We start from the raw sequence: 23,998 nt of genomic DNA, 5'->3' as shown, positions 1-23,998 counted from the left end.
CCAGACACAGCTGGGTGAACTCCACCAGTCAGGACAGGAGGCTCTGCTGTACACAGAGGGGTGTGGGGGTGGGGAACAAGCTGTGCGGATTCTCTCACAGCTAACGAAGAAAAGAGAAGTCCTATTTTTTCCTCAACGCCCATTCTCAGCTCTTTCTCAAGCGGCTGTGGTTAGCGGCTCTGACAGGAAGGGGCCGGTTCAGCCTCAGAGTCACTTCCTGCTTCTGTCGCTGCAGGGAGGGAGAGACCGAGGGGGCAAGAGGGCGAGGGGCACACTGGCAGACTGGACAATGAGGTCGGCGCTGCCCTCTCTGATGGCTCCTCTCCTGATCTGGGCGCTGGGCTCCGCGCAGGGTGAGTCGGGTCACCAGGTCCGGACAGAACCGGAGGAGGAGAGGGAGGGAGGGAGGCTGAGACAGAGGGTCTGTGGTTCGAGGAAGTCCATTGAGAACTGAGAGCAGGAGGTTCTTCTGTACACAGAGGGGGGCGGGGGTGGGGAACAAGCTGCCCAGTCCTGTGGTTGAAGCTGATACCCTGGCTTCTCTCCAGACACATCTGGGTGAGCTCCTGGTTAACGAATAAACTACTAACAAACTACTAACTCATCTCACCGAACAGAATCGTTGGCTATGAGCCTCCTCTCGTTTGAAAGTTCTTACGACACCATGAGGTCAGGAGGAAAGCTGCTAATTTCCCGATCCTGTTTCTTTGTGTTTAGAGATGTGACGCGTCGCTTCTCTTGAAGAGAAAGGGTGAGAATTATAAACCACAACACTGAAAGAGGAAGAAGAGAGGAAACTGAGAATAGAGAGTAGAGAGGAGCTGTAGATACTGGAACAGAATGAGAGGAGGTGAGGAAGAGGAGAGAGAAGACACGTCAGAGCTGTAGATACTGGAACAGAGTGAGAGGAGACACATCAGAGCTGTAGATCCCGAAACAGAGAGAGTAGACACATCAGAGCTGTAGACACACTAGAACAGAGAGAGAGGAGGTGAGGAAAAGGAGAGAGGAGACACGTCAGAGCTGTAGACACTAGAACAGAGGGAGAGGAGGTGAGGAAGAGGAGTCTCTGACTGTGGCTGAAGGTGATGAAGAGGTGACAGGAGCTCACGGTGTGCGTCTGTCCTGCAGGTCAGCAGCTGTTCTCCTCTGAAGGAGGGACTGTCTCCCTGCCTTGTGATGGAGTCAGCAGCTGCGATTCAGTTTCCTGGAAATACAACACTGGGTCTGGGTCCGAGACACAGCTGATCGAGAAAGGACAGGTTGTTACCACGCAGACAGACAGGGCTGGGAGACTGACGGTACTGTCTGACTGCTCCCTACACATACACAACCTGAAGAAGGAAGACACTGGACAGTACACCTGTGGTCTTTATTCCACTAGAAAAAAGACCGTCTCTCTCAGCCTGCTCTCTGGTAAGACCCTGAGTGACGAGAAAGAGGTCTGAATGCAGATATCCCAATGACGAGATCGGATCTGAGCGTTCGCGTATTTGATATTTCTCACTGACAAGAATGAAGTCAGGATCCTGTAGTCTGACCTCTCTCCCGGTGGGTGCTTCCCGGTTCACTCCGAGCTCGATCCCTGCAGCTCGCCGCCCTCACTCACTCCCCCGTCCGGCCCGACCCGAAGGAAGAGGTTCTGTTTCCACCCTTTCACTCCAGAGGTCCAGAACCCCAGTCCAGAGGTCTAGAACCCAGATAGACCTACAGTAGAGAGGGTTTCTAGAACGGGTGTTTGATCCTCTCTCTCTCTCCTCCCCAGTCAATTTCAGCTTGATGGGAGAAATCCTGTCACTGTACTGCAGACTGTATCCTGATGTTGACAGTGCCAAATGTAACAAGACCAAGAACCTGAGACTGACCTGGGTGGACGAGCAGGGCGCAGAGCTGAAAGACCGGAGATTCAGGATCATAGTGTCTCCGTGTGAGTCTGTCCTGACCATGAAGCTCCGTGATTTTAATCGAGACCAGGCGTGGAGGTGTGATCTGAGAGAGGAAGACGAGCTGAAGGCGTCAGTGCAGTACAGACACTCAGGTACTCTCTACCAGTCCGGACTGAAGACGGGTCACAAAAAATAGTACATTGTACTGCACTGTTCTACACTATACTGCGCTGCACTCCTGAACTGTATTTCGCTACACTATATGATAGTCCTCTGGATTTCACTGTGCTGTTATACTGTACCACAGTGCACTATACTAGACAACACTGTACTGTTATACTGTATCACAGTGCACTATACTACAACTGTACTAGATAACACGGTACTGTTATACTGCATCATGCAATACTATGGTGAATAGCACTATGCTATACTGCCTTGAACTTCACAGTGCTACCATATACTGTACTGTATTACTGGACTGAGCTGCACCTTGCTCAAGTATACTGTACTGTATTACTGTGCTATACTGCACTGAGCTGCACCATTCTTTAATATACTGTACTGTATTACTGGACTGAGCTGCACCTTGCTCAAGTATACTGTACTGTAATTACTGCGCTATACTGCACTGAGCTGCACCGTGCTCTAATATACTGTACTGTATTACTGGACTGAGCTGCACCGTGCTCTAATATACTGTACTGTATTACTGCGCTATACTTCACTGAGCTGCACCATTCTTTAATATACTGTACTGTATTACTGCGCTATACTGCACTGAGCTGCACCATTCTTTAATATACTGTACTGTATTACTGCGCTATACTGCACTGAGCTGCACCGTGCTCTAATATACTGTACTGTATTACTGGACTGAGCTGCACCGTGCTCTAATATACTGTACTGTATTACTGTGCTATACTGCACTGAGCTGCACCATTCTTTAATATACTGTACTGTATTACTGTGCTATACTGCACTGAGCTGCACCATTCTTTAATATACTGTACTGTATTACTGCGCTATACTGCACTGAGCTGCACCATTCTTTAATATACTGTACTGTATTACTGTGCTATACTGCACTGAGCTGCACCGTGCTCTAATATACTGTACTGTATTACTGCACTGAGCTGCACCTTGCTCAAGTATACTGTACTGTATTACTGCGCTATACTGCACTGAGCTGCACCGTGCTCTAATATACTGTACTGTATTACTGCACTGAGCTGCACCTTGCTCAAGTATACTGTACTGTATTACTGCGCTATACTGCACTGAGCTGCACCATTCTTTAATATACTGTACTGTATTACTGCGCTATACTTCACTGAGCTGCACCGTGCTCTAATATACTGTACTGTATTACTGCGCTATACTGCACTGAGCTGCACCGTGCTCTAATATACTGTACTGTATTACTGCACTGAGCTGCACCTTGCTCAAGTATACTGTACTGTATTACTGCGCTATACTGCACTGAGCTGCACCGTGCTCTAATATACTGTACTGTATTACTGCACTGAGCTGCACCTTGCTCAAGTATACTGTACTGTATTACTGCGCTATACTGCACTGAGCTGCACCATTCTTTAATATACTGTACTGTATTACTGCGCTATACTGCACTGAGCTGCACCGTGCTCTAATATACTGTACTGTGTTACTGCGCTATACTGCACTGAGCTGCACCGTGCTCTAATATACTGTACTGTATTACTGCACTGAGCTGCACCGTGCTCTAATATACTGTACTGTATTACTGCGCTATACTGCACTGAGCTGCACCATTCTTTAATATACTGTACTGTATTACTGCGCTATACTTCACTGAGCTGCACCGTGCTCTAATATACTGTACTGTATTACTGCACTGAGCTGCACCTTGCTCAAGTATACTGTACTGTATTACTGCCCTATACTGCACTGAGCTGCACCATTCTTTAATATACTGTACTGTATTACTGCGCTATACTGCACTGAGCTGCACCATTCTTTAATATACTGTACTGTATTACTGCGCTATACTGCACTGAGCTGCACCGTGCTACCATATACTGTACTGTATAACTGCACTATACTATGCAATACTGCTGTGCACTGCCCCGTGCTACACTAGTGTAGCTGGCTATACCACACTATACTGTACTGCACTATACTACACTGTAGTCCACTTTACTCCACTCCATGGTAACCGTCTAGTTTGGCAGGGGAACACCAGGCCTGCTGTGAACTGTCGGTGTCTGAAACCCCCTTCCTCCTCTTGCTTCCACAGAACGTCCCGCGGTCCCGGGTTCGAGAGAGGTGTTCGCCCCTGAGGGCGGCTCCCTCCACCTCCCCTGTCTGCTGACCGCTGACCTGGAAGGTGGAGAGAAGCTGGTCTGGACCTTTCAGAGATTCAATACCAGCCTCAGTGAGACACTCTATACCCTCGTACGTGTGGGAACTCCTCTCAAAGGGCAGACAGTAGATGACAGAGTCCAGATGGCACAGAACACATCACTGCTGATCTCTCAGGTCCGGACCCAGGACAGCGGCGTCTACAAGTGTTCACGTTATCAAGATACAAAGCTTCTGCAAGACCATCAGAGCGTCGCTCTGAACACGCTGTCAGGTAGGTCCCATCTGCACAGCCTATCTGGGATTGCACAGCCTTGTGGGGACAACTGGAGCAGGTGTGGGCTGGCTGGGAAGGTGCTCATTTTGATCCGACAGGTCACCGCGGCTTCGATCTTTTCCCCAGTGAGCGCCGATCACACTGGAGAGGTGCAGCAGGGCTCCAACATCACCCTGACCTGCTCCCTCACCTGCGGGCTGGGCTGTGGCCACACGGAGCTGAGCTGGAGGGACAGTACTGGGGTCCCACTGCAGGGCGGCGCCAGTGAGCGAACAGGGCAGACCGTCAGAGCCAGGATTGTCCGTCAGCCCCAGGGGCCTGAGAGGATCCTGTGCATCGCGATCGGAGACGGAGCAGAGATCACCTCCATCCAGGAGTGGACCATCGACCTGAAGGACAAAGACACACCTGGACCCAGTGCAGGTAATCCATCAGGTAGCAAACACAGAAACCAGGGCAGTGACCACTCACGCACAGACAACACACAACACACACATTACAGAAACACAGAGACATCACACACAGTCATGTCACAGTCAGACAGGCACAGCAGAGACACACGCAGACAGGCACAGACAACACACATTACAGAAATGCAGAGACACAACACAGAGTCATGCCAGTCAGACAGGCACAGCAGAGACACACGCAGACAGGCACAGACAACACACATTACAGAAATGCAGAGACACAACACAGAGTCATGCCAGTCAGACAGGCACAGCAGAGACACACGCAGACAGGCACAGACAACACACATTAGAGAAACGCAGAGACACAACACACACAGTCATGCCATAATCAGACAGGCACAGACAACACACAACACACATTAGAGAAACGCAGAGACACAACACACAAAGTCATGCCACAGTCAGACAGGCACAGCAGAGACACACGCAGACAGGCACAGACAACACACAACACACACATTACAGAATCACAGAGACACAACACACACAGTCATGCCACAGTCAGACAGGCACAGCAGAGACACACGCAGAGGGACTCGGGCCAGACCGGACCACTGTGATCTCACCTGGACTGAGGGGGCTGGGATTCTCTCCTCCTCAGGCCCGTCCAACCCGCTGTGGACAGTACTGGTTCCACTGGTCCTTGCGGTCGTGCTGGTCAGCGCCGCAGTCGGGCTGTGCGTCTGGAGGGGGAGGAAGAGGAGGATGAGGAAGGAGCAGTCCGTGGGTCAGAGCCCGGGCCCAAACACAGGTGGGTCAAGAGAGTCAGAGCAGCAACACACAGCCCGATCCGGGTACCCGCCCCGAGCACAGCGACTGACGGCCGTCGTCCTGGGGTTGGGGAAGACTGAGCTGTCAAACCACCGAGAAATTCCTGGTGCTGGTCTGTGACTGCAGGAGGGAACGGATCCCAGGAGCTCCCCCAGCAGGGCAGCATGTTCCCCACCCCCACCCCCCTCTGTGTACAGCAGAGCCTCCTGTCCTGACTGGAGGAGCTCACCCAGCTGTGTGTGGAGAGAAGCCAGGGTATCGGCTTCAACCACAGGGCTGGGCAGCCTGTTCCCCACCCCCACCCCCCTCTGTGTACAGAAGAGCCCCCTGTCCTGACTGGAGGAGCTCACCCAGCTGTGTCTGGAGAGAAGCCAGGGTATCGGCTTCAACCACAGGGCTGGGCAGCCTGTTCCCCACCCCCGCCCCCCTCTGTGTACAGCAGAGCCTCCTGTCCTGACTGGAGGAGCTCACCCAGCTGTGTCTGGAGAGAAGCCAGGGTATCAGCTTCAACCACAGGGCTGGGCAGCTTGTTCCCCACCCCCACCCCCCTCTGTGTACAGTAGAGCCCCCTGTCCTGACTGGAGGAGCTCACCCAGCTGTGTCTGGAGAGAAGCCAGGGTATCGGCTTCAACCACAGGGCTGGGCAGCCTGTTCCCCACCCCCACCCCCCACCGTGTACAGTAGAGCCTCCTGTCCTGACTGGAGGAGCTCACCCAGCTGTGTCTGGAGAGAAGCCAGGGTATCGGCTTCAACCACAGGGCTGGGCAGCCTTGTTCCCCACCCCCGCCCCTCTCTGTGTACAGCAGAGCCTCCCATTTGGAGAAGAACACCAGCTGACGAGTCCCACTGGACAGTAACAGTATCGCTGATCTCCCCTCTCCAGGAGAGACCCCCTACGACGAAGTCAAACCGGCTGCAGGGGGGCAGGTGACCCCGGCGACCGCCGACGAGAACTACGCCAGCGTGACCTTCAACCCCGGGCCCGGGGGGGCGGGGCCGGCGGGGGGCGGAGACGCCGTCATTTACTCCGCCGTCAAGGCCGGCAGCTAGGACCCCTCCCACAGTTCCTGAGCACTGTAAATTAGCAGCAGACCAGGCCATCCAGCTGTGTCTGGAGAGGAGCCAGGGTATCGGGTTCAACCACAGGGCTGGGCAGCTTGTTCCCCACCCCCACCCCCCTCTGTGTACAGCAGAGCCTCCTGTCCTGACTGGAGGAGCTCACCCAGCTGTGTCTGGAGAGAAGCCGGGGCATCGGCTTCAACCACAGGGCTGGGCAGCTTGTTCCCCACCTCCACCACCCTCTGTGTACAGCAGAGCCTCCTGTCCTGAAAGGAGGTTCTCACCCAGTCACCTTACCAGTCTCACTCTTCAATGTGCCCGTTTTCTCCGTTTCCTGGCAACCTCCTGGCTCCTCACAGCAAAACACTCTCCCAGCATCACAGCACCCCCTGGTGGAGAGAGAGAGAGAGAGAGAAACATTTCCATTTTATTCTAAGTTTTACTCAACACTTTGCTGTTATTTTCTTCTGTTTCAGCCTTGTCCATTGCTTGGTCCAATTAATCAAATCCACATTTCAGCTCAAGGCCGTGATTGGCCTCAACGCGTTTGATTTTGAGAGACGGCGCAGTACCACTCTTCACCACAGGGGGGCGGAAGAGGGCGATTTCTCCGAAAGCCGGCCCTCCACTCCCCAGGGCCCTGGTGCATTCTGGGTTCAGTCCCGGTTCCGAAACCGGGGGGGGGGGAGGGGTACCCTTCTGTGACTCCTTTAGGGGGCCCAGAGGCGGCTCAGGGTTCGAGTCAGAGAGGTCACAGTGGGAGAGGGGCAGCGACTGTAAACTGAAATTTTTCGGGGGTCTTCCGAACGTTTTTGGGCAGTCGGGGACGGAGGGCGGCGCCCGCTCTCAATCGGTACGATCAGTAATAAAGTTATCAATCACCTTTCCTGCTGTCTGGCTGAGTCAATACTGGAGAGAGAGGAATCTGCGCTGTGGGCTGGGCCAGAGGAGAGAGAGAGGAGAACACCAGAGAGACAGGAGAGAGAGAAGAGAGAGACATCAGAGGAGAGGAGAGGGGAGGGACAGACAGGAGAGAGAGAAACCAGAGGACAGGAGAGAGAGAGAGACACCAGAGGAGAGGGGAGGGACAGACAGGGGAGACAGACAGGAGAGAGAGAAACCAGAGGACAGGAGAGAGAGAGAGAGACACCAGAGGATAGGGGAGGGACAGACAGGGGAGACAGACAGGAGAGAGAGAGAGAGATGGGTAGGGAGGAAGAGCAATACTTGAACCACCTTAGTCTTCCTTAGTTTGAGACAGATCCCCACCAGCTGGGATCAGGGAGGACAGCAGCATCTGGACACGACTGGACGCTGCGGAGGCAGAGAGAGAGAGAAGGAAGAGTGTGTCTCAGCATTACTGCAGGACGCACAGACAGTGAGTGTGCCAGAGGGCTCTCTCTCTCTCTTCTCTTTCACTTTCAGTGGGTACGAGTGTGCGTTCAGTACAGACAGGGCGTCCAGTGTGTGAGAGAGCGAGTGTGTGTGTGTGTGAGAGAGAGAGAGAACAGGGCGCTCACAGGCTGGGTGACAGTTGCAGGCAGAGGAAGTTGTTGATATTTTCAGAGCAGCAGGGACGGAAAATAATCTCACTGCAGCCTGCGGCTCTCTCTGCTCCACACCAAGGTGAGTCTGTGTGTGTGTGTGCTCTCTCTGCTCCACACCAAGGTGAGTCTGTGTGTGTGTGTGCTCTCTCTGCTCCGCACCAAGGTGAGTCTGTGTGTGTGTGTGCTCTCTCTGCTCCGCACCAAGGTGAGTCTTTGTGTGTGTGTGTGTGCTCTCTCTGCTCCGCTCCAAGGTGAGTCTTTGTGTGTGTGTGTGCTCTCTCTGCTCCGCTCCAAGGTGAGTCTTTGTGTGTGTGTGTGCTCTCTCTGCTCCGCTCCAAGGTGAGTCTTTGTGTGTGTGTGTGCTCTCTCTGCTCCGCACCAAGGTGTGTGTGTGTGCTCTCTCTGCTCCGCACCAAGGTGTGTGTGTGTGCTCTCTCTGCTCCGCACCAAGGTGTGTGTGTGTGTGCTCTCTCTGCTCCACACCAAGGTGAGTCTGTGTGTGTGTGTGCTCTCTCTGCTCCGCACCAAGGTGAGTCTGTGTGTGTGTGTGTGCTCTCTCTGCTCCGCTCCAAGGTGAGTCTTTGTGTGTGTGTGTGCTCTCTCTGCTCCGCTCCAAGGTGAGTCTTTGTGTGTGTGTGTGCTCTCTCTGCTCCGCTCCAAGGTGAGTCTTTGTGTGTGTGTGTGCTCTCTCTGCTCCGCACCAAGGTGTGTGTGTGTGTGCTCTCTCTGCTCCACACCAAGGTGTGTGTGTGTGCTCTCTCTGCTCCGCACCAAGGTGTGTGTGTGTGTGTGCTCTCTCTGCTCCACACCAAGGTGAGTCTGTGTGTGTGTGTGTGCTCTCTCTGCTCCGCACCAAGGTGTGTGTGTGTGTGTGTGCGTGCTCTCTCTGCTCCACACCAAGGTGAGTCTGTGTGTGTGTGTGCTCTCTCTGCTCCGCACCAAGGTGTGTGTGTGTGTGTGTGCGTGCTCTCTCTGCTCCACACCAAGGTGAGTCTGTGTGTGTGTGTGCTCTCTCTGCTCCGCACCAAGGTGTGTGTGTGTGTGTGCTCTCTCTGCTCCACACCAAGGTGAGTCTGTGTGTGTGTGCTCTCTCTGCTCCGCACCAAGGTGAGTCTGTGTGTGTGTGCTCTCTCTGCTCCGCACCAAGGTGAGTCTGTGTGTGTGTGTGCTCTCTCTGCTTCACACCAAGGTGAGTCTGTGTGTGCTTGCTCTCTCTCTCTCTCTGCTCCCCACCAAAGTGAGAGTCTGTGTGTGTGTGTTCTCTTTGCTCCGCACAGAGGTGAGTCTGTGTGTGTGCTCTCTCTGCTCCGTACCAAGGTAAGAGTGTGTGCGCGCTCTCTCTCTGCTCCACACCAGGGTGAGAGTGTGTGTGACTCTCTCTGCCCACAGCGCTGTGACAAAGCTCAGCCCCTCTCTATCTCTCTCTCTGTGTGTGTGTGTGTTGATGCTGCTACACCAGCAGAACCTGACGTCGGTCTCCGGTGTGGGAAGAGTCTCTCTGAAATCAGACTCCTCCTGCTGCACAACAGTCGGTCTTCTACACCGCAGTCAAACCGGGCCGGTTCTGCTTCACCGGTGCTCGACGGACCTGCCCTCTCTCTGCAGCTGGGAGGAGGAGCTAAGGTGAGCAGGCAGGATGAATTACCCCAGAGAACTGCCCCAGCTGCAAGGGGGAACACTGACCCACACACCCCCAGAGCTCATCGGCATTGCACCGGCAGCTGCTGTCGTTCCTGTGGTGGTGTTGTCGTCATCTCCAGACGCACTGGCCACACACAGACACACAGGGAGTCCTCTCTGTCCTCTCACAACCTCACACAATCTGAGCTGTGCGGCGTGCAGCATTCCGGCAGTCATGTGCAATGTCTGAGCTCAGTCACACGGTCTGACACTGTCTCCCTCTTTCTCTTCAATATTAACCCCCCTCTCTCTCAGTGCAGTGTTCATGTACTGGGGTGTCCAGTCAGTGTGTGTGTATGAACCCCTCTCTCTCTCAGTGTAGTGTTCATGTACTGGAGTGTCCAGTCAGTGTGTGTGTGTGAACCCCTCTCTCTCTCAGTGCAGTGTTCATGTCCTGGAGTGTCCAGTCAGGGTGTCTGTATGAACCCCTCTCTCTCTCAGTGCAGTGTTCATGTACTGGAGTGTCCAGTCAGGGTGTGTGTGTGAACCCCTCTCTCTCTCAGTGCAGTGTTCATGTACTGGAGTGTCCAGTCAGTGTGTGTGTATGAACCCCTCTCTCTCTCTCAGTGCAGTGTTCATGTACTGGAGTGTCCAGTCAGTGTGTGTGTATGAACCCCTCTCTCTCTCAGTGCAGTGTTCATGTACTGGAGTGTCCAGTCAGTGTGTGTGTATGAACCCCTCTCTCTCTCAGTGCAGTGTTAAGGTGTTAACTGGAGTGTTCAGTGACTTACAGCACCCAGATCCTCGTACAGGAGCCAACCGGGGACGCGGAGGGTCTCGTGTCCTTGTTCCCGCCCACTTCCTGTTAGAGAGTGTGAAACTGAGGCAGAGAGCGTGAGCACAGACACACAGAGAGCACCCTGCGCAACAGAGCAGGCACACAGACACAGGGGCAGAGAGGAGAGAGAGAGAGACCGGGAGACAGGGGCAGAGAGGAGAGAGAGAGAGACCGGGAGACAGGGGCAGAGAGGAGAGAGAGAGAGACCGGGAGACAGGGGCAGAGAGGAGAGAGAGAGAGAGAGAGACCGGGAGACAGGGGCAGAGAGGAGAGAGAGAGAGACCGGGAGACAGGGGCAGAGAGGAGAGAGAGAGAGACCGGGAGACAGGGGCAGAGAGGAGAGAGAGAGAGACCGGGAGACAGGGGCAGAGAGGAGAGAGAGAGAGACCGGGAGACAGGGGCAGAGAGGAGAGAGAGAGAGACCGGGAGACAGGGGCAGAGAGGAGAGAGAGAGACCGGGAGACAGGGGCAGAGAGGAGAGAGAGAGAGAGAGACCGGGAGACAGGGGCAGAGAGGAGAGAGAGAGACCGGGAGACAGGGGCAGAGAGGAGAGAGAGAGACCGGGAGACAGGGGCAGAGAGGAGAGAGAGAGACCGGGAGACAGGGGCAAAGGGACAGAAGGAGGAGTGAGAGAGTGAGAGAGAGAGAGAGAAAGAGAGAGAGCACAAGCCCACACGAGTATTGGCTTCTGTGCAGGACGGGACCCCCACGCTGCCCGCGGCCCGGATACTGCCCCTCCACACTGCGCTGCGCCTTGGGGTACGTACTGCACCGCCCGACACAGCTCGTCAAGCTGTCACCCCCAAACACTGCGGTCCAATACCTGCCTGTCCTGTCCAGACACAGCTCCAGGCAGGACAGGAGGCTCTACTGTACGCAGAGGGGGGTGGGGGTGGGGAACAGGCTGCCCAGCCCTGTGGTTGAAGCCAATACCCCGGCTTCTCTCCAGACACAGCTGGGTGAGCTCCTCCAGTCAGGACAGGAGGCTCTTCTGTACACAGAGGGGGGTGGGGGTGGGGAACAAGCCGCCCAGCCTCGTTATTTAAAGTCGGAAGCCCGGCCTCGCTGTGGAAACAGCCGGGGGCAGACGGCTCGGACGGATCAGCTGGCTACCGACGACCCAGCTCAACCCCCCCCTCCGCTCTGCAGGTGCGCGCAAAAATAAACCAGATCAACAATAAAAAGAGACGCGATCGCCACTTGCAGCCGGAGCCTGACTCAGCTGCAGAAGTGAAACTCGCCGCGGGCAGAGCAGCACAGCGCTTCTGCTTCCGAGCTGACGACCCGGCTCGCTGCGCATACACACACAACACACACACAGCACACACACCCCGCTGGCCCGCCCCTCGGCGAGCCCGGCGGTTTCCGGCCCCCCCCAGGTCACAAGCGGAAGTTGCGATGGCCAGTTCGAAGAAGCAGCTCCACCCCAGTGTCTGCTGGTGCTGCTGCTGCACCTGCAGGCCGGGCGGGGTGCCGCTACCGCCCGCGGCCGCCAGGCGGCGCCGGGGACTCCGCGCTTCTCGACCCGGAAACGGGGTCGAAACGCTGCGTCTCCGTTTCTTTTTTTTTTTGTTTCGTTTTGGTTCGGTTTTTGTTTCCGCTGTTTCAGCCCCCTCGCACCGCGATCTCGTTAAAAAGACACACGACGTGGCGCGCGGCTCGCACTGCCCGGGAGAAGAGGGCACCGCCATCGCTGCCGCCTCTGCTCGGATCGGACCGTCGGGAAACGGAGTTTAAAGGCGCAGGACCGTCCGTCGGGAAATTCTGCTTTCGTAGCGGGCGACGCTACGAAAGTCGCGTTTTCAGTCTTGGGCAACTCGTTATTCTGTACACAGAGGGGGGTGGGGGTGGGGAACAAGCTGGGTGAGCTCCTCCAGTCAGGACAGGAGGCTCTACTGTACACAGAGGGGGGTGGGGGTGGGGAACAAGCTGCCCAGCCCTGTGGTTGAAGCCGATACCCTGGCTTCTCTCCAGACACAGCTGGGTGAGCTCCTCCAGTCAGGACAGGAGGCTCTACTGTACACAGAGGGGGGTGGGGGTGGGGAACAGGCTGCCCAGCCCTGTGGTTGAAGCCGATACCCTGGCTTCTCTCCAGACACAGCTGGGTGAGCTCCTCCAGTCAGGACAGGAGGCTCTGCTGTACACAGAGGGGGGGGGTGGGGGACCCTGAGGGGCGCAGTGCCTTTTCAAGTGCCACAGGGAGACAGAAAGTTGTCGCTCGTTAAGCCTCGTTAAGAACCCGGCTGGTCTTTCAGGGCCGATGGCCGAGAGCCCCGGTCAGCCGGAGAGGCCAGCCGACGGGGTGGTCATCTCGGTGAGGGCCGAGGGGCCCGCGGCCTCCGACAACCGGTCCGAGGGCAGCGGGACCCACCTGCACGCCAACGGTAAGACAACCGCCTTCGTCGCCCTCATCATCCTCGGTTATATAAGCGCCAGGACAGTGGTATCAGCAGGACTAGGGGAAAGAGGAGCAGCACTCAGTCCCTCAGTCAGGACAGGGGGCTCTACTGTACACAGAGGGGGGTGGGGGTGGGGAACAGGCTGCCCAGCCCTGTGGTTGAAGCCGATACCCTGGCTCCTCTCCAGACACAGCTGGGTGAGCTCCTCCAGTCAGGACAGGGGGCTCTACTGTACACAGAGGGGGGTGGGGGTGGGGAACAGGCTGCCCAGCCCTGTGGTTGAAGCCGATACCCTGGCTTCTCTCCAGACACAGCTGGGTGAGCTCCTCCAGTCAGGACAGGAGGCTCTGCTGTACACAGAGGGGGGTGGGGGTGGGGAACAAGCTGCCCAGCCCTGTGGTTGAAGCCGATACCCTGGCTTCTCTCCAGACACAGCTGGGTGAGCTCCTCCAGTCAGGACAGGAGGCTCTTCTGTACACAGAGGGGGGTGGGGGTGGGGAACAAGCTGCCCAGCCCTGTGGTTGAAGCCGATACCCTGGCTCCTCTCCAGACACAGCTGGGTGAGCTCCTCCAGTCAGGACAGGAGGCTCTTCTGTACACAGAGGGGGGTGGGGGTGGGGGTGGGGAACAGGCTGCCCAGCCTCTTCGGGCACCCGCCTGTGATCTAGCCCAGCCCTGGCTGCAGCAGGAAGGGATCGTACCCAGAGCAGCACCAGCTGCAGAAGTAGCCCGATCGGTCACTCGGCGCTCCTTCTCTCTCACCTCGGACCCGCGCTCGGCCTGACCTCCTCCCTCCGGCCTGTCCCGCCCCCACAGCCCGGAGCAACGGCCAGGTGCTGCTGGCCTGCCCGTCCACCTGCCCCTGGGCCCCTCGCTTCGACCTGGCTCTGTGCAGAGACCTGCTGGCCGCGAAGGGTGTTCAGGTGAGCCCCGCGCAGGCCCGCCACCGCCACCTGGTGTTCGCCGCCCGGTACTGCAAGACGAAGGAGTTTATTTCGAGTGTGCCATAAAATGTAGGATTTGTCGCCCTCCTGTGGACGCATTCTCACACTGCACTGGCACTGTGTTCACTAATAATAATAATTATATGTTATAGATAATGAATGTATCATTGCAATTCTCTGGACCAGCTAATTTTCTAGTGCAGTAGACCAGTCTGTTACAATAGGAGCTCCAGTCCCAGTGCAGTAGACCAGTCTGTTACAATAGGAGCTCCAGTCCCAGTGCAGTAGAACAGTCTGTTACAATAGGAGCTCCAGTCCCAGTGCAGTAGAACAGTCCTGTTACAATAGGAGCTCCAGTCCCAGTGCAGTAGACCAGTCTGTTACAATAGGAGCTCCAGTCCCAGTGCAGTAGAACAGTCTGTTACAATAGGAGCTCCAGTCCCAGTGCAGTAGAACAGTCTGTTACAATAGGAGCTCCAGTCCCTGTCCAGTAGACCAGTCTGTTACAATAGGAGCTCCAGTCCCAGTGCAGTAGAACAGTCCTGTTACAATAGGAGCTCCAGTCCCAGTCCAGTAGAACAGTCTGTTACAATAGGAGCTCAAGTCCCAGTGCAGTAGAACAGTCCTGTTACAATAGGAGCTCCAGTCCCAGTGCAGTAGAACAGTCTGTTACAGTAGGAGCTCCAGTCCCAGTCCAGTAGACCAGTCTGTTACAATAGGAGCTCCAGTCCCAGTGCAGTAGAACAGTCTGTTACAATAGGAGCTCCAGTCCCAGTCCAGTAGAACAGTCCTGTTACAATAGGAGCTCCAGTCCCAGTCCAGTAGAACAGTCTGTTACAATAGGAGCTCCAGTCCCAGTGCAGTAGAACAGTCTGTTACAATAGGAGCTCCAGTCCCAGTGCAGTAGACCAGTCTGTTACAATAGGAGCTCCAGTCCCAGTGCAGTAGAACAGTCCTGTTACAATAGGAGCTCCAGTCCCAGTGCAGTAGAACAGTCCTGTTACAATAGGAGCTCCAGTCCCAGTCCAGTAGACCAGTCTGTTACAATAGGAGCTCCAGTCCCAGTCCAGTAGAACAGTCCTGTTACAATAGGAGCTCCAGTCCCAGTGCAGTAGACCAGTCTGTTACAATAGGAGCTCCAGTCCCAGTCCAGTAGACCAGTCTGTTACAATAGGAGCTCCAGTCCCAGTGCAGTAGAACAGTCTGTTACAATAGGAGCTCCAGTCCCAGTGCAGTAGAACAGTCTGTTACAATAGGAGCTCCAGTCCCAGTGCAGTAGAACAGTCTGTTACAATAGGAGCTCCAGTCCCAGTGCAGTAGAACAGTCCTGTTACAATAGGAGCTCCAGTCCCAGTCCAGTAGAACAGTCTGTTACAATAGGAGCTCCAGTCCCAGTGCAGTAGACCAGTCTGTTACAATAGGAGCTCCAGTCCCAGTCCAGTAGACCAGTCTGTTACAATAGGAGCTCCAGTCCCAGTCCAGTAGAACAGTCTGTTACAATAGGAGCTCCAGTCCCAGTCCAGTAGAACAGTCTGTTACAATAGGAGTATATTCCAGATCCCGGTCCAGGAATTCGACCGACCCTTCCTGAACGCCCTGGACAGCCCTTCGATCAGACGCTACCTCCTGTTCAACTCCACCCTCTTCCAACTCTTCCTGGCCCCAGTGAGTCACTCCGAACTGGACTTCTCTCCCTGTTCCCCAGGCTGTGCGCGTGGTGATCTGGTGTCTGTGTGTCTCTCTCCAGGCTGTGTACATGGTGATCTGGTGTCTGTGTGTCTCTCTCCAGGCTGTGTACATGGTGATCTGGTGTCTGTGTGTCTCTCTCCAGGCTGTGTGCGTGGTGATCTGGTGTCTGTGTGTCTCTCTCCAGGCTGTGTGCGTGGTGATCTGGTGTCTGTGTGTCTCTCTCCAGGCTGTGTACGTGGTGATCTGGTGTCTGTGTGTCTCTCTCCAGGCTGTGTACATGGTGATCTGGTGTCTCTCTCTCTCCAGGCTGTGTACATGGTGATCTGGTGTCTCTCTCTCCCCAGGCTGTGTACATGGTGATCTGGTGTCTCTCTCTCCCCAGGCTGTGTACATGGTGATCTGGTGTGTCTCTCTCCAGGCTGTGTACATGGTGATCTGGTGTCTGTGTGTCTCTCTCCAGGCTGTGTACATGGTGATCTGGTGTCTGTGTGTCTCTCTCCAGGCTGTGTACATGGTGATCTGGTGTCTGTGTGTCTCTCTCCAGGCTGTGTACATGGTGATCTGGTGTCTGTGCGTCTCTCTCCAGGCTGTGTACATGGTGATCTGGTGTCTGTGTGTCTCTCTCCAGGCTGTGTACATGGTGATCTGGTGTCTGTGTGTCTCTCTCCAGGCTGTGTACATGGTGATCTGGTGTCTGTGTGTCTCTCTCCAGGCTGTGTACATGGTGATCTGGTGTCTGTGTGTCTCTCTCCAGGCTGTGTACATGGTGATCTGGTGTCTGTGTGTCTCTCTCCAGGCTGTGTACATGGTGATCTGGTGTCTGTGTGTCTCTCTCCAGGCTGTGTACATGGTGATCTGGTCTCTCTCTCTCTCCAGGCTGTGTACATGGTGATCTGGTCTCTCTCTCTCTCCAGGCTGTGTACATGGTGATCTGGTCTCTCTCTCTCTCCAGGCTGTGTACATGGTGATCTGGTGTCTGTGTGTCTCTCTCCAGGCTGTGTACATGGTGATCTGGTGTCTGTGTGTCTCTCTCCAGGCTGTGTACGTGGTGATCTGGTGTCTGTGTGTCTCTCTCCAGGCTGTGTACGTGGTGATCTGGTGTCTGTGTGTCTCTCGCCAGGCTGTGTGCGTGGTGATCTGGTGTCTGTGTCTCTCTCCAGGCTGTGTACATGGTGATCTGGTGTCTGTGTCTCTCTCCAGGCTGTGTACGTGGTGATCTGGTGTCTGTGTGTCTCTCTCCAGGCTGTGTACGTGGTGATCTGGTGTCTGTGTGTCTCTCCCCAGGCTGTGTACATGGTGATCTGGTGTCTGTGTGTCTCTCTCCAGGCTGTGTACATGGTGATCTGGTGTCTGTGTGTCTCTCTCCAGGCTGTGTACATGGTGATCTGGTCTCTCTCTCTCTCCAGGCTGTGTACATGGTGATCTGGTCTCTCTCTCTCTCCAGGCTGTGTACATGGTGATCTGGTCTCTCTCTCTCTCCAGGCTGTGTACATGGTGATCTGGTGTCTGTGTGTCTCTCTCCAGGCTGTGTACATGGTGATCTGGTGTCTGTGTGTCTCTCTCCAGGCTGTGTACGTGGTGATCTGGTGTCTGTGTGTCTCTCTCCAGGCTGTGTACGTGGTGATCTGGTGTCTGTGTGTCTCTCGCCAGGCTGTGTGCGTGGTGATCTGGTGTCTGTGTCTCTCTCCAGGCTGTGTACATGGTGATCTGGTGTCTGTGTCTCTCTCCAGGCTGTGTACGTGGTGATCTGGTGTCTGTGTGTCTCTCTCCAGGCTGTGTACGTGGTGATCTGGTGTCTGTGTGTCTCTCCCCAGGCTGTGTACATGGTGATCTGGTGTCTGTGTGTCTCTCTCCAGGCTGTGTACATGGTGATCTGGTGTCTCTCTCTCTCTCTCCCCAGGCTGTGTACATGGTGATCTGGTGTGTCTCTCTCCAGGCTGTGTACATGGTGATCTGGTGTCTCTCTCTCTCTCCCCAGGCTGTGTACATGGTGATCTAGTGTGTCTCTCTCCAGGCTGTGTACATGGTGATCTAGTGTGTCTCTCTCCAGGCTGTGTACATGGTGATCTGGTGTGTCTCTCTCCAGGCTGTGTACATGGTGATCTGGTGTCTCTCTCTCTCCCCAGGCTGTGTACATGGTGATCTGGTGTGGCCTCTACTCCTCGCTCCATCTGTACCTCAGCAGCTTGGTGGAGAGGAGATTCTGGCTGTTCTGCCTGTCGGTCAGTGTCCTGGCTGTCCTGCTCACCTCACTGGTCCTCCTCATCCTCGGTCAAAACAACAGGAAGGTCAGTCCCTATCCCCGGGGCCGAGGGATACCCCCGTACCCCGAGACTCAGAGACCGCTCGTTCTCTCTCCCAGATCAACATGAACACTGACGTGAGGCTGATCCAGGCCAACGAGGTGCTGAGCCAACACGAGCTCCTGACTGGAGTCTGGGACACGGTGCAGAACTGCTCCAGCCTCCATCAAGTATCCTTCACCGACACCCCCCCGAACTGCACCCCCCGAATTATACACCCCTCCCGGACCACACCCCCCGAATTATACACCCCCCCGAACCACACCCCCCGAATTATACACCCCTCCCGGACCGCACCCCCCGAATTATACACCCCCCCCGAACCACACACCCCGAATTATACACCCCTCCCGGACCACACACCCCAAATTATACACCCCCCCCGAACCGCACGCCCCGAATTATACACCCCCCCGAACCACACACCCCGAATTATACACCCCCCCCGAACCGCACACCCCGAATTATACACCCCTCCCGAACCGCACACCCCGAATTATACACCCCTCCCGGACCACACACCCCGAATTATACACCCCTCCCGGACCACACCCCCCGAATTATACACCCCTCCCGGACCGCACCCCCCGAATTATACACCCCCCCGAACCGCACGCCCCGAATTATACACCCCTCCCGGACCACACACCCCGAATTATACACCCCCCTGAACCGCACGCCCCGAATTATACACCCCTCCCGGACCACACCCCCCGAATTATACACCCCCCCGAACCGCACGCCCCGAATTATACACCCCTCCCGGACCACACGCCCCGAATTATACACCCCCCTGAACCGCACGCCCCGAATTATACACCCCTCCCGGACCACACCCCCCGAATTATACACCCCTCCCGGACCACACCCCCCGAATTATACACACTGAACCACACCCTGACACCCAGTGAATTATACACCCCCCGAATTATACACCCCGCTCCCGAACCACACACCCCGAATTATACACCCCCCCCGAAACGCACCCCCCAAATTATACATCCCCCCCGAACCGCACCCAGTGAATTATACACACTGAACCACACCCCAACACACAGACTGAATCACACACAGACCCACAGACTGAACCCCACACACTGAATTACACACACACACACACCTTTCCTTAACTGGGTCAGCTGCTCTTTGTCCACTTTGACCTGTCCGGCTGCCGGGCCAGGCTGACCGAGCTGCTGGAGGAGCAGAGCTTCGTCCGGGCTCAGCTGCAGGTGGGTCTCGCTGTCCAGCGCCGAGGGGGGCCCCCAGGGAGACCGACATCACTCCCAGCTCCAGCGTCACTCCTGAGCGAGGAGAGCGGAGGACAGGTCACAAACCCACAGCCCCCGAGAGGAGCTGTTCCCCACCCCCACCCCACTCTGTGTACAGCAGGGCCTCCTGTCCTGACTGGAGGAGCTCACCCAGCTGTGTCTGGAGAGAAGCCAGGGTATCGGCTTCAACCACAGGGCTGGGCAGCTTGTTCCCCACCCCCACCCCCCTCTGTGTACAGCAGAGCCTCCTGTCCTGACTGGAGGAGCTCACCCAGCTGTGTCTGGAGAGAAGCCGGGGTATCGGCTTCAACCACAGGGCTGGGCAGCTTGTTCCCCACCCCCACCCCCCTCTGTGTACAGCAGAGCCTCCTGTCCTGACTGGAGGAGCTCATCCAGCTGTGTCTGGAGAGAAGCCAGGGTATCGGCTTCAACCACAGGGCTGGGCAGCTTGTTCCCCACCCCCACCACCCTCTGTGTACAGCAGAGCCCCCTGTCCTGACTGGAGGAGCTCACCCAGCTGTGCTGGCCCAGAGTGGGGTCTCTCCTTCCAGAAGGGATGCAGAGCCAATTCTGGTGCCGTTAGGTGCCACAGTGGACAGAGCAGACTCGAACCCTCAACATCCTGTCCCCCGATCCCTGCCGTTGAATTCTCCATACTGACCGTGAACACAAACTCCCCTCCCCTCTCTTACAGTCCAAGCTGCACCAGAGACTCGCCCACCTCCTGCTGCTCGTGAAGGTCGCGACCCCCGACCCCGAGGGGTCGGCGGAGGCCGCGGATTCGGAGGAGACCCCCCTGCTGCTGAGCGGAGGGGAGCAGGAGCCGGCCCGCGATTCCGCCCGCGGCCAGCAGAGGGAGCCCCAGCTGAGCAAGAGCTACAGCCTGGTGCCCGAGGGGACCCCCGAGGTGAGTCCGGCCCACTGACCGCTGGGTGTGCTGACCGAGAGATGGGACAACACCCTCACACACTGACCGCTGTGTGCAGACAGACTGGTGCTGACCGAGAGATGGGACAACACTCTCACACACTGACCGCTGTGTGTGCGGACAGACTGGTGCTGACCGAGAGATGGGACAACACTCTCCCACACTGACCGCTGTGTGCGGACAGACTGGTGCTGACCGAGAGATGGGACAACACTCTCCCACACTGACCGCTGTGTGCGGACAGACTGGTGCTGACCGAGAGATGGGACAACACCCTCACACACTGACCGCTGTGTGCGGACAGACTGGTGCTGACCGAGAGATGGGACAACACCCTCACACACTGACCGCTGTGTGCGGACAGACTGGTGCTGACCGAGAGATGGGACAACACCCTCACACACTGACCGCTGTGTGCGGACAGACTGGTGCTGACCGAGAGATGGGACAACACCCTCACACACTGACCGCTGTGTGCGGACAGACTGGTGCTGACCGAGAGATGGGACAACACCCTCACACACTGACCGCTGTGTGCGGACAGACTGGTGCTGACCGAGAGATGGGACAACACCCTCACACACTGACCGCTGTGTGCGGACAGACTGGTGCTGACCGAGAGATGGGACAACACTCTCACACACTGACCTCTGTGTGCAGACAGACTGGTGCTGACCGAGAGATGGGACAACACTCTCCCACACTGACCGCTGTGCGCGGACAGACTGGTGCTGACCGAGAGATGGGACAACACCCTCACACACTGACCGCTGTGCGCGGACAGACTGGTGCTGACCGAGAGATGGGACAACACTCTCACACACTGACCGCTGTGCGCGGACGGACTGGTGCTGACCGAGAGATGGGACAACACTCTCACACACTGACCGCTGTGCGCGGACGGACTGGTGCTGACCGAGAGATGGGACAACACTCTCACACACTGACCGCTGTGTGCGGACGGACTGGTGCTGACCGAGAGATGGGACAACACTCTCCCACACTGACCGCTGTGTGCGGACAGACTGGTGCTGACCGAGAGATGGGACAACACTCTCACACACTGACACTCTCCCACTCTGACCAGCTGACATCCTGACACTCCCACCCGCTGACACAGCGACATTGTGACACACTGACCGGCTGACACTCTCACGCACTGACCCTGCGACGATCAACGGACACAGTGGCCGGTAGCCTGACACCCACTGACCTACACACCGACGCTCTGACACAGCGACTGAACCCCTCCCCGGCCTCTCGGATACTGTACATCCCTGCTGCCTCCCTCTCTCGCGCGAGAGGGCCAGGCGGCACCCGCAGACCCGATATACCCCCACGCGATCTGCTCGATTCTCCGCCCCTCTGCAGGAGATGGCCCATCGCCTCCTGCTCACCTACGGCGCCGTCTACGTGAGGCTCCTGGCGGCCCGCGGGCTGCCCTCCGAAGAGCGCCCCCTGCACGTCAGGAGGACCAACACCCCCTGTCTCTGTCAGTACGTAGAGAAGGCCGTGCTGAGATAGAGGGCAGTGGAGTCGAGGCGGGGATAGGAGAGATGAAACCTGTATTACGATTGTACTCTGGCTGGGATCTCTGAGACTCACCCCGCAGTGGGACCCCGACTGTAGAGACTCCTCCTGCACTGGGACCCCGACTGTAGAGACTCGTCCCGCAGTGGGACCCCGACTGTAGAGACTCGTCCCGCACTGGGACCCCGACTGTAGAGACTCGTCCCGCACTGGGACCCCGACTGTAGAGACTCGTCCCGCACTGGGACCCCGACTGTAGAGACTCGTCCCGCACTGGGACCCCGACTGTAGAGTCTCACCCTGCACTGGGACCCCGACTGTAGAGACTCACCCCGCACTGGGACCCCGACTGTAGAGTCTCACCCCGCACTGGGACCCCGACTGTAGAGACTCGTCCCGCACTGGGACCCCGACTGTAGAGACTCACCCTGCACTGGGACCCCGACTGTAGAGACTCACCCTGCACTGGGACCCCGACTGTAGAATCTCATCCTGCACTGGGACCCCGACTGTAGAGACTCGTCCCGCACTGGGACCCCGACTGTAGAGACTCCTCCTGCACTGGGACCCCGACTGTAGAGACTCCTCCTGCACTGGGACCCCGGCTGTAGAGACTCACCCTGCACTGGGACCCCGGCTGTAGAGACTCACCCTGCACTGGGACCCCGGCTGTAGAGACTCACCCTGCACTGGGACCCCGACTGTAGAGACTCGTCCCGCACTGGGACCCCGACTGTAGAGACTCGTCCCGCACAGCACCGGTGGTCCAGTTCAGGACTGTACTGTCACTGTGGGTCTGGTCTGGACCCAAGCAGCACTGGTGGTCCAGTTCAGGACTGTACTGTCACTGGGGGTCTGGTCTGGACCCACACAGCACCGGTGGTCCAGTTCAGGACTGTACTGTCACTGGGGGTCTGGTCTGGACCTGCGCAGCACCGGTGGTCCAGTTCGGGACTGTACTGTCACTGGGGGTCTGGTCTGGACCTGCGCAGCACCGGTGGTCCAGTTCGGGACTGTACTGTCACTGGGGGTCTGGTCTGGACCTGCGCAGCACCAGTGGTCCAGTTCGGGACTGTACTGTCACTGGGGGGTCTGGTCTGGACCCACGCAGCACCGGTGGTCCAGTTCGGGACTGTACTGTCACTGGGGGTCTGGTCTGGACCTGCGCAGCAACAGTGGTCCAGTTCGGGACTGTACTGTCACTGGGGGGTCTGGTCTGGACCCACGCAGCACCGGTGGTCCAGTTCGGGACTGTACCGTCACTGGGGGTCTGGTCTGGACCTGCGCAGCACCGGTGGTCCAGTTCGGGACTTCACTGTCACTGCGGGTCTGGTCTTGGACTCTACTGCATCTTTGCACTTCCCATCCAATACCGTTCGTCGGGACCGCTGTCCGGGCCCGGGCCCTCTGGAAGCACGGTAGCACTCTCCGCGGACGTCGGGACCGCCGCCCAGCGCCCACTCACCTCTGCCGCCCGTCCCGAGAGAGACTTCCTCCCCTCTATTCCCCCTGCCTGGAAAACAGAGAAGATATTTCCCACCCTGTTGTGCGCCTCTTTATTTCTCCCGAGTGTGTGAGAGAGTGAGAGAGTGAGAGAGTGAGAGAGTGAGAGCTCTGGGAAGGGGGATACGTACCAGCCACCTCAGCAGAGGGGATTCTGGGATAGGTTTGTCTCAGTGGGGAGTGAGACGGCTCTCTCACAGAGCAGTGCTGGGACCAACAGTCCCACAGAGTCCCACAGGAACTCACACAGACAGAGACCAACAGTCCCACAGGAACTCACACAGAGAGACCAACAGTCCCACAAAATGACACAGGAACTCACACAGAGAGACCAACAGTCCCACAAAATGACACAGGAACTCACACAGAGAGACCAACAGTCCCACAAAATGACACAGGACCACACACGGAGACCAACAGTCCCACAAAATGACACAGGACCACACACGGAGACCAACAGTCCCACAAAATGACACAGGACCACACAGAGAGACCAACAGTCCCACAAAATGACACAGGACCACACACAGAGAGACCAACAGTCCCACAAAATGACACAGGACCACACACAGAGATACCAACAGTCCCACAAAATGACACAGGACCACACACAGAGACCA

At 56.6% G+C, this 23,998-nt stretch overlaps 2 protein-coding genes across 2 annotated transcripts; both read left to right on the top strand.

Moving 5' to 3' along the window:
* Positions 1-203: 203 nt before the first annotated feature.
* LOC138242464 (uncharacterized) lies at positions 204-7,695 on the top strand. The gene is made up of 7 exons (XM_069197993.1): positions 204-353; positions 1,132-1,416; positions 1,766-2,038; positions 4,165-4,503; positions 4,633-4,929; positions 5,581-5,730; positions 6,634-7,695. The coding sequence occupies exons 1-7, from the start codon at positions 290-292 to the stop codon at positions 6,798-6,800; spliced, it is 1,575 nt and encodes a 524-aa protein (XP_069054094.1). The 5' UTR covers positions 204-289; the 3' UTR covers positions 6,801-7,695.
* Positions 7,696-8,402: 707 nt separating this feature from the next.
* tmem268 (transmembrane protein 268) lies at positions 8,403-23,414 on the top strand. Its single transcript, XM_069198020.1, has 11 exons — positions 8,403-8,420; positions 8,727-8,739; positions 11,511-11,573; positions 13,070-13,198; positions 14,030-14,136; positions 15,715-15,822; positions 17,973-18,134; positions 18,209-18,319; positions 19,289-19,378; positions 20,112-20,324; positions 21,717-23,414. The coding sequence occupies exons 4-11, from the start codon at positions 13,075-13,077 to the stop codon at positions 21,867-21,869; spliced, it is 1,068 nt and encodes a 355-aa protein (XP_069054121.1). The 5' UTR covers positions 8,403-8,420; positions 8,727-8,739; positions 11,511-11,573; positions 13,070-13,074; the 3' UTR covers positions 21,870-23,414.
* Positions 23,415-23,998: the final 584 nt, after the last annotated feature.

The sequence above is a fragment of the Lepisosteus oculatus genome, chromosome 14, assembly GCF_040954835.1.
Source record: "Lepisosteus oculatus isolate fLepOcu1 chromosome 14, fLepOcu1.hap2, whole genome shotgun sequence".
In the NCBI taxonomy this organism is placed as follows: Eukaryota; Metazoa; Chordata; class Actinopteri; order Semionotiformes; family Lepisosteidae; genus Lepisosteus; species Lepisosteus oculatus.
The sequence above is the reverse complement of the archived record's forward strand: the minus strand, read 5'-3'. Positions and strand labels throughout refer to the sequence as shown.

Coding starts and splice junctions, on each gene's coding strand:
- LOC138242464 (XM_069197993.1), top strand. CDS start 290: ATGAGGTCGGCGCTGCCCTCTCTGATGGCTCCTCTCCTGATCTGGGCG. Junction 1,417..1,765: donor CTCTCTCAGCCTGCTCTCTG/GTAAGACCCTGA, acceptor TCTCCTCCCCAG/TCAATTTCAGCTTGATGGGA. Junction 4,930..5,580: donor CACACCTGGACCCAGTGCAG/GTAATCCATCAG, acceptor TCTCCTCCTCAG/GCCCGTCCAACCCGCTGTGG.
- tmem268 (XM_069198020.1), top strand. CDS start 13,075: ATGGCCGAGAGCCCCGGTCAGCCGGAGAGGCCAGCCGACGGGGTGGTC. Junction 13,199..14,029: donor GACCCACCTGCACGCCAACG/GTAAGACAACCG, acceptor CCGCCCCCACAG/CCCGGAGCAACGGCCAGGTG. Junction 14,137..15,714: donor TGGCCGCGAAGGGTGTTCAG/GTGAGCCCCGCG, acceptor AGTATATTCCAG/ATCCCGGTCCAGGAATTCGA.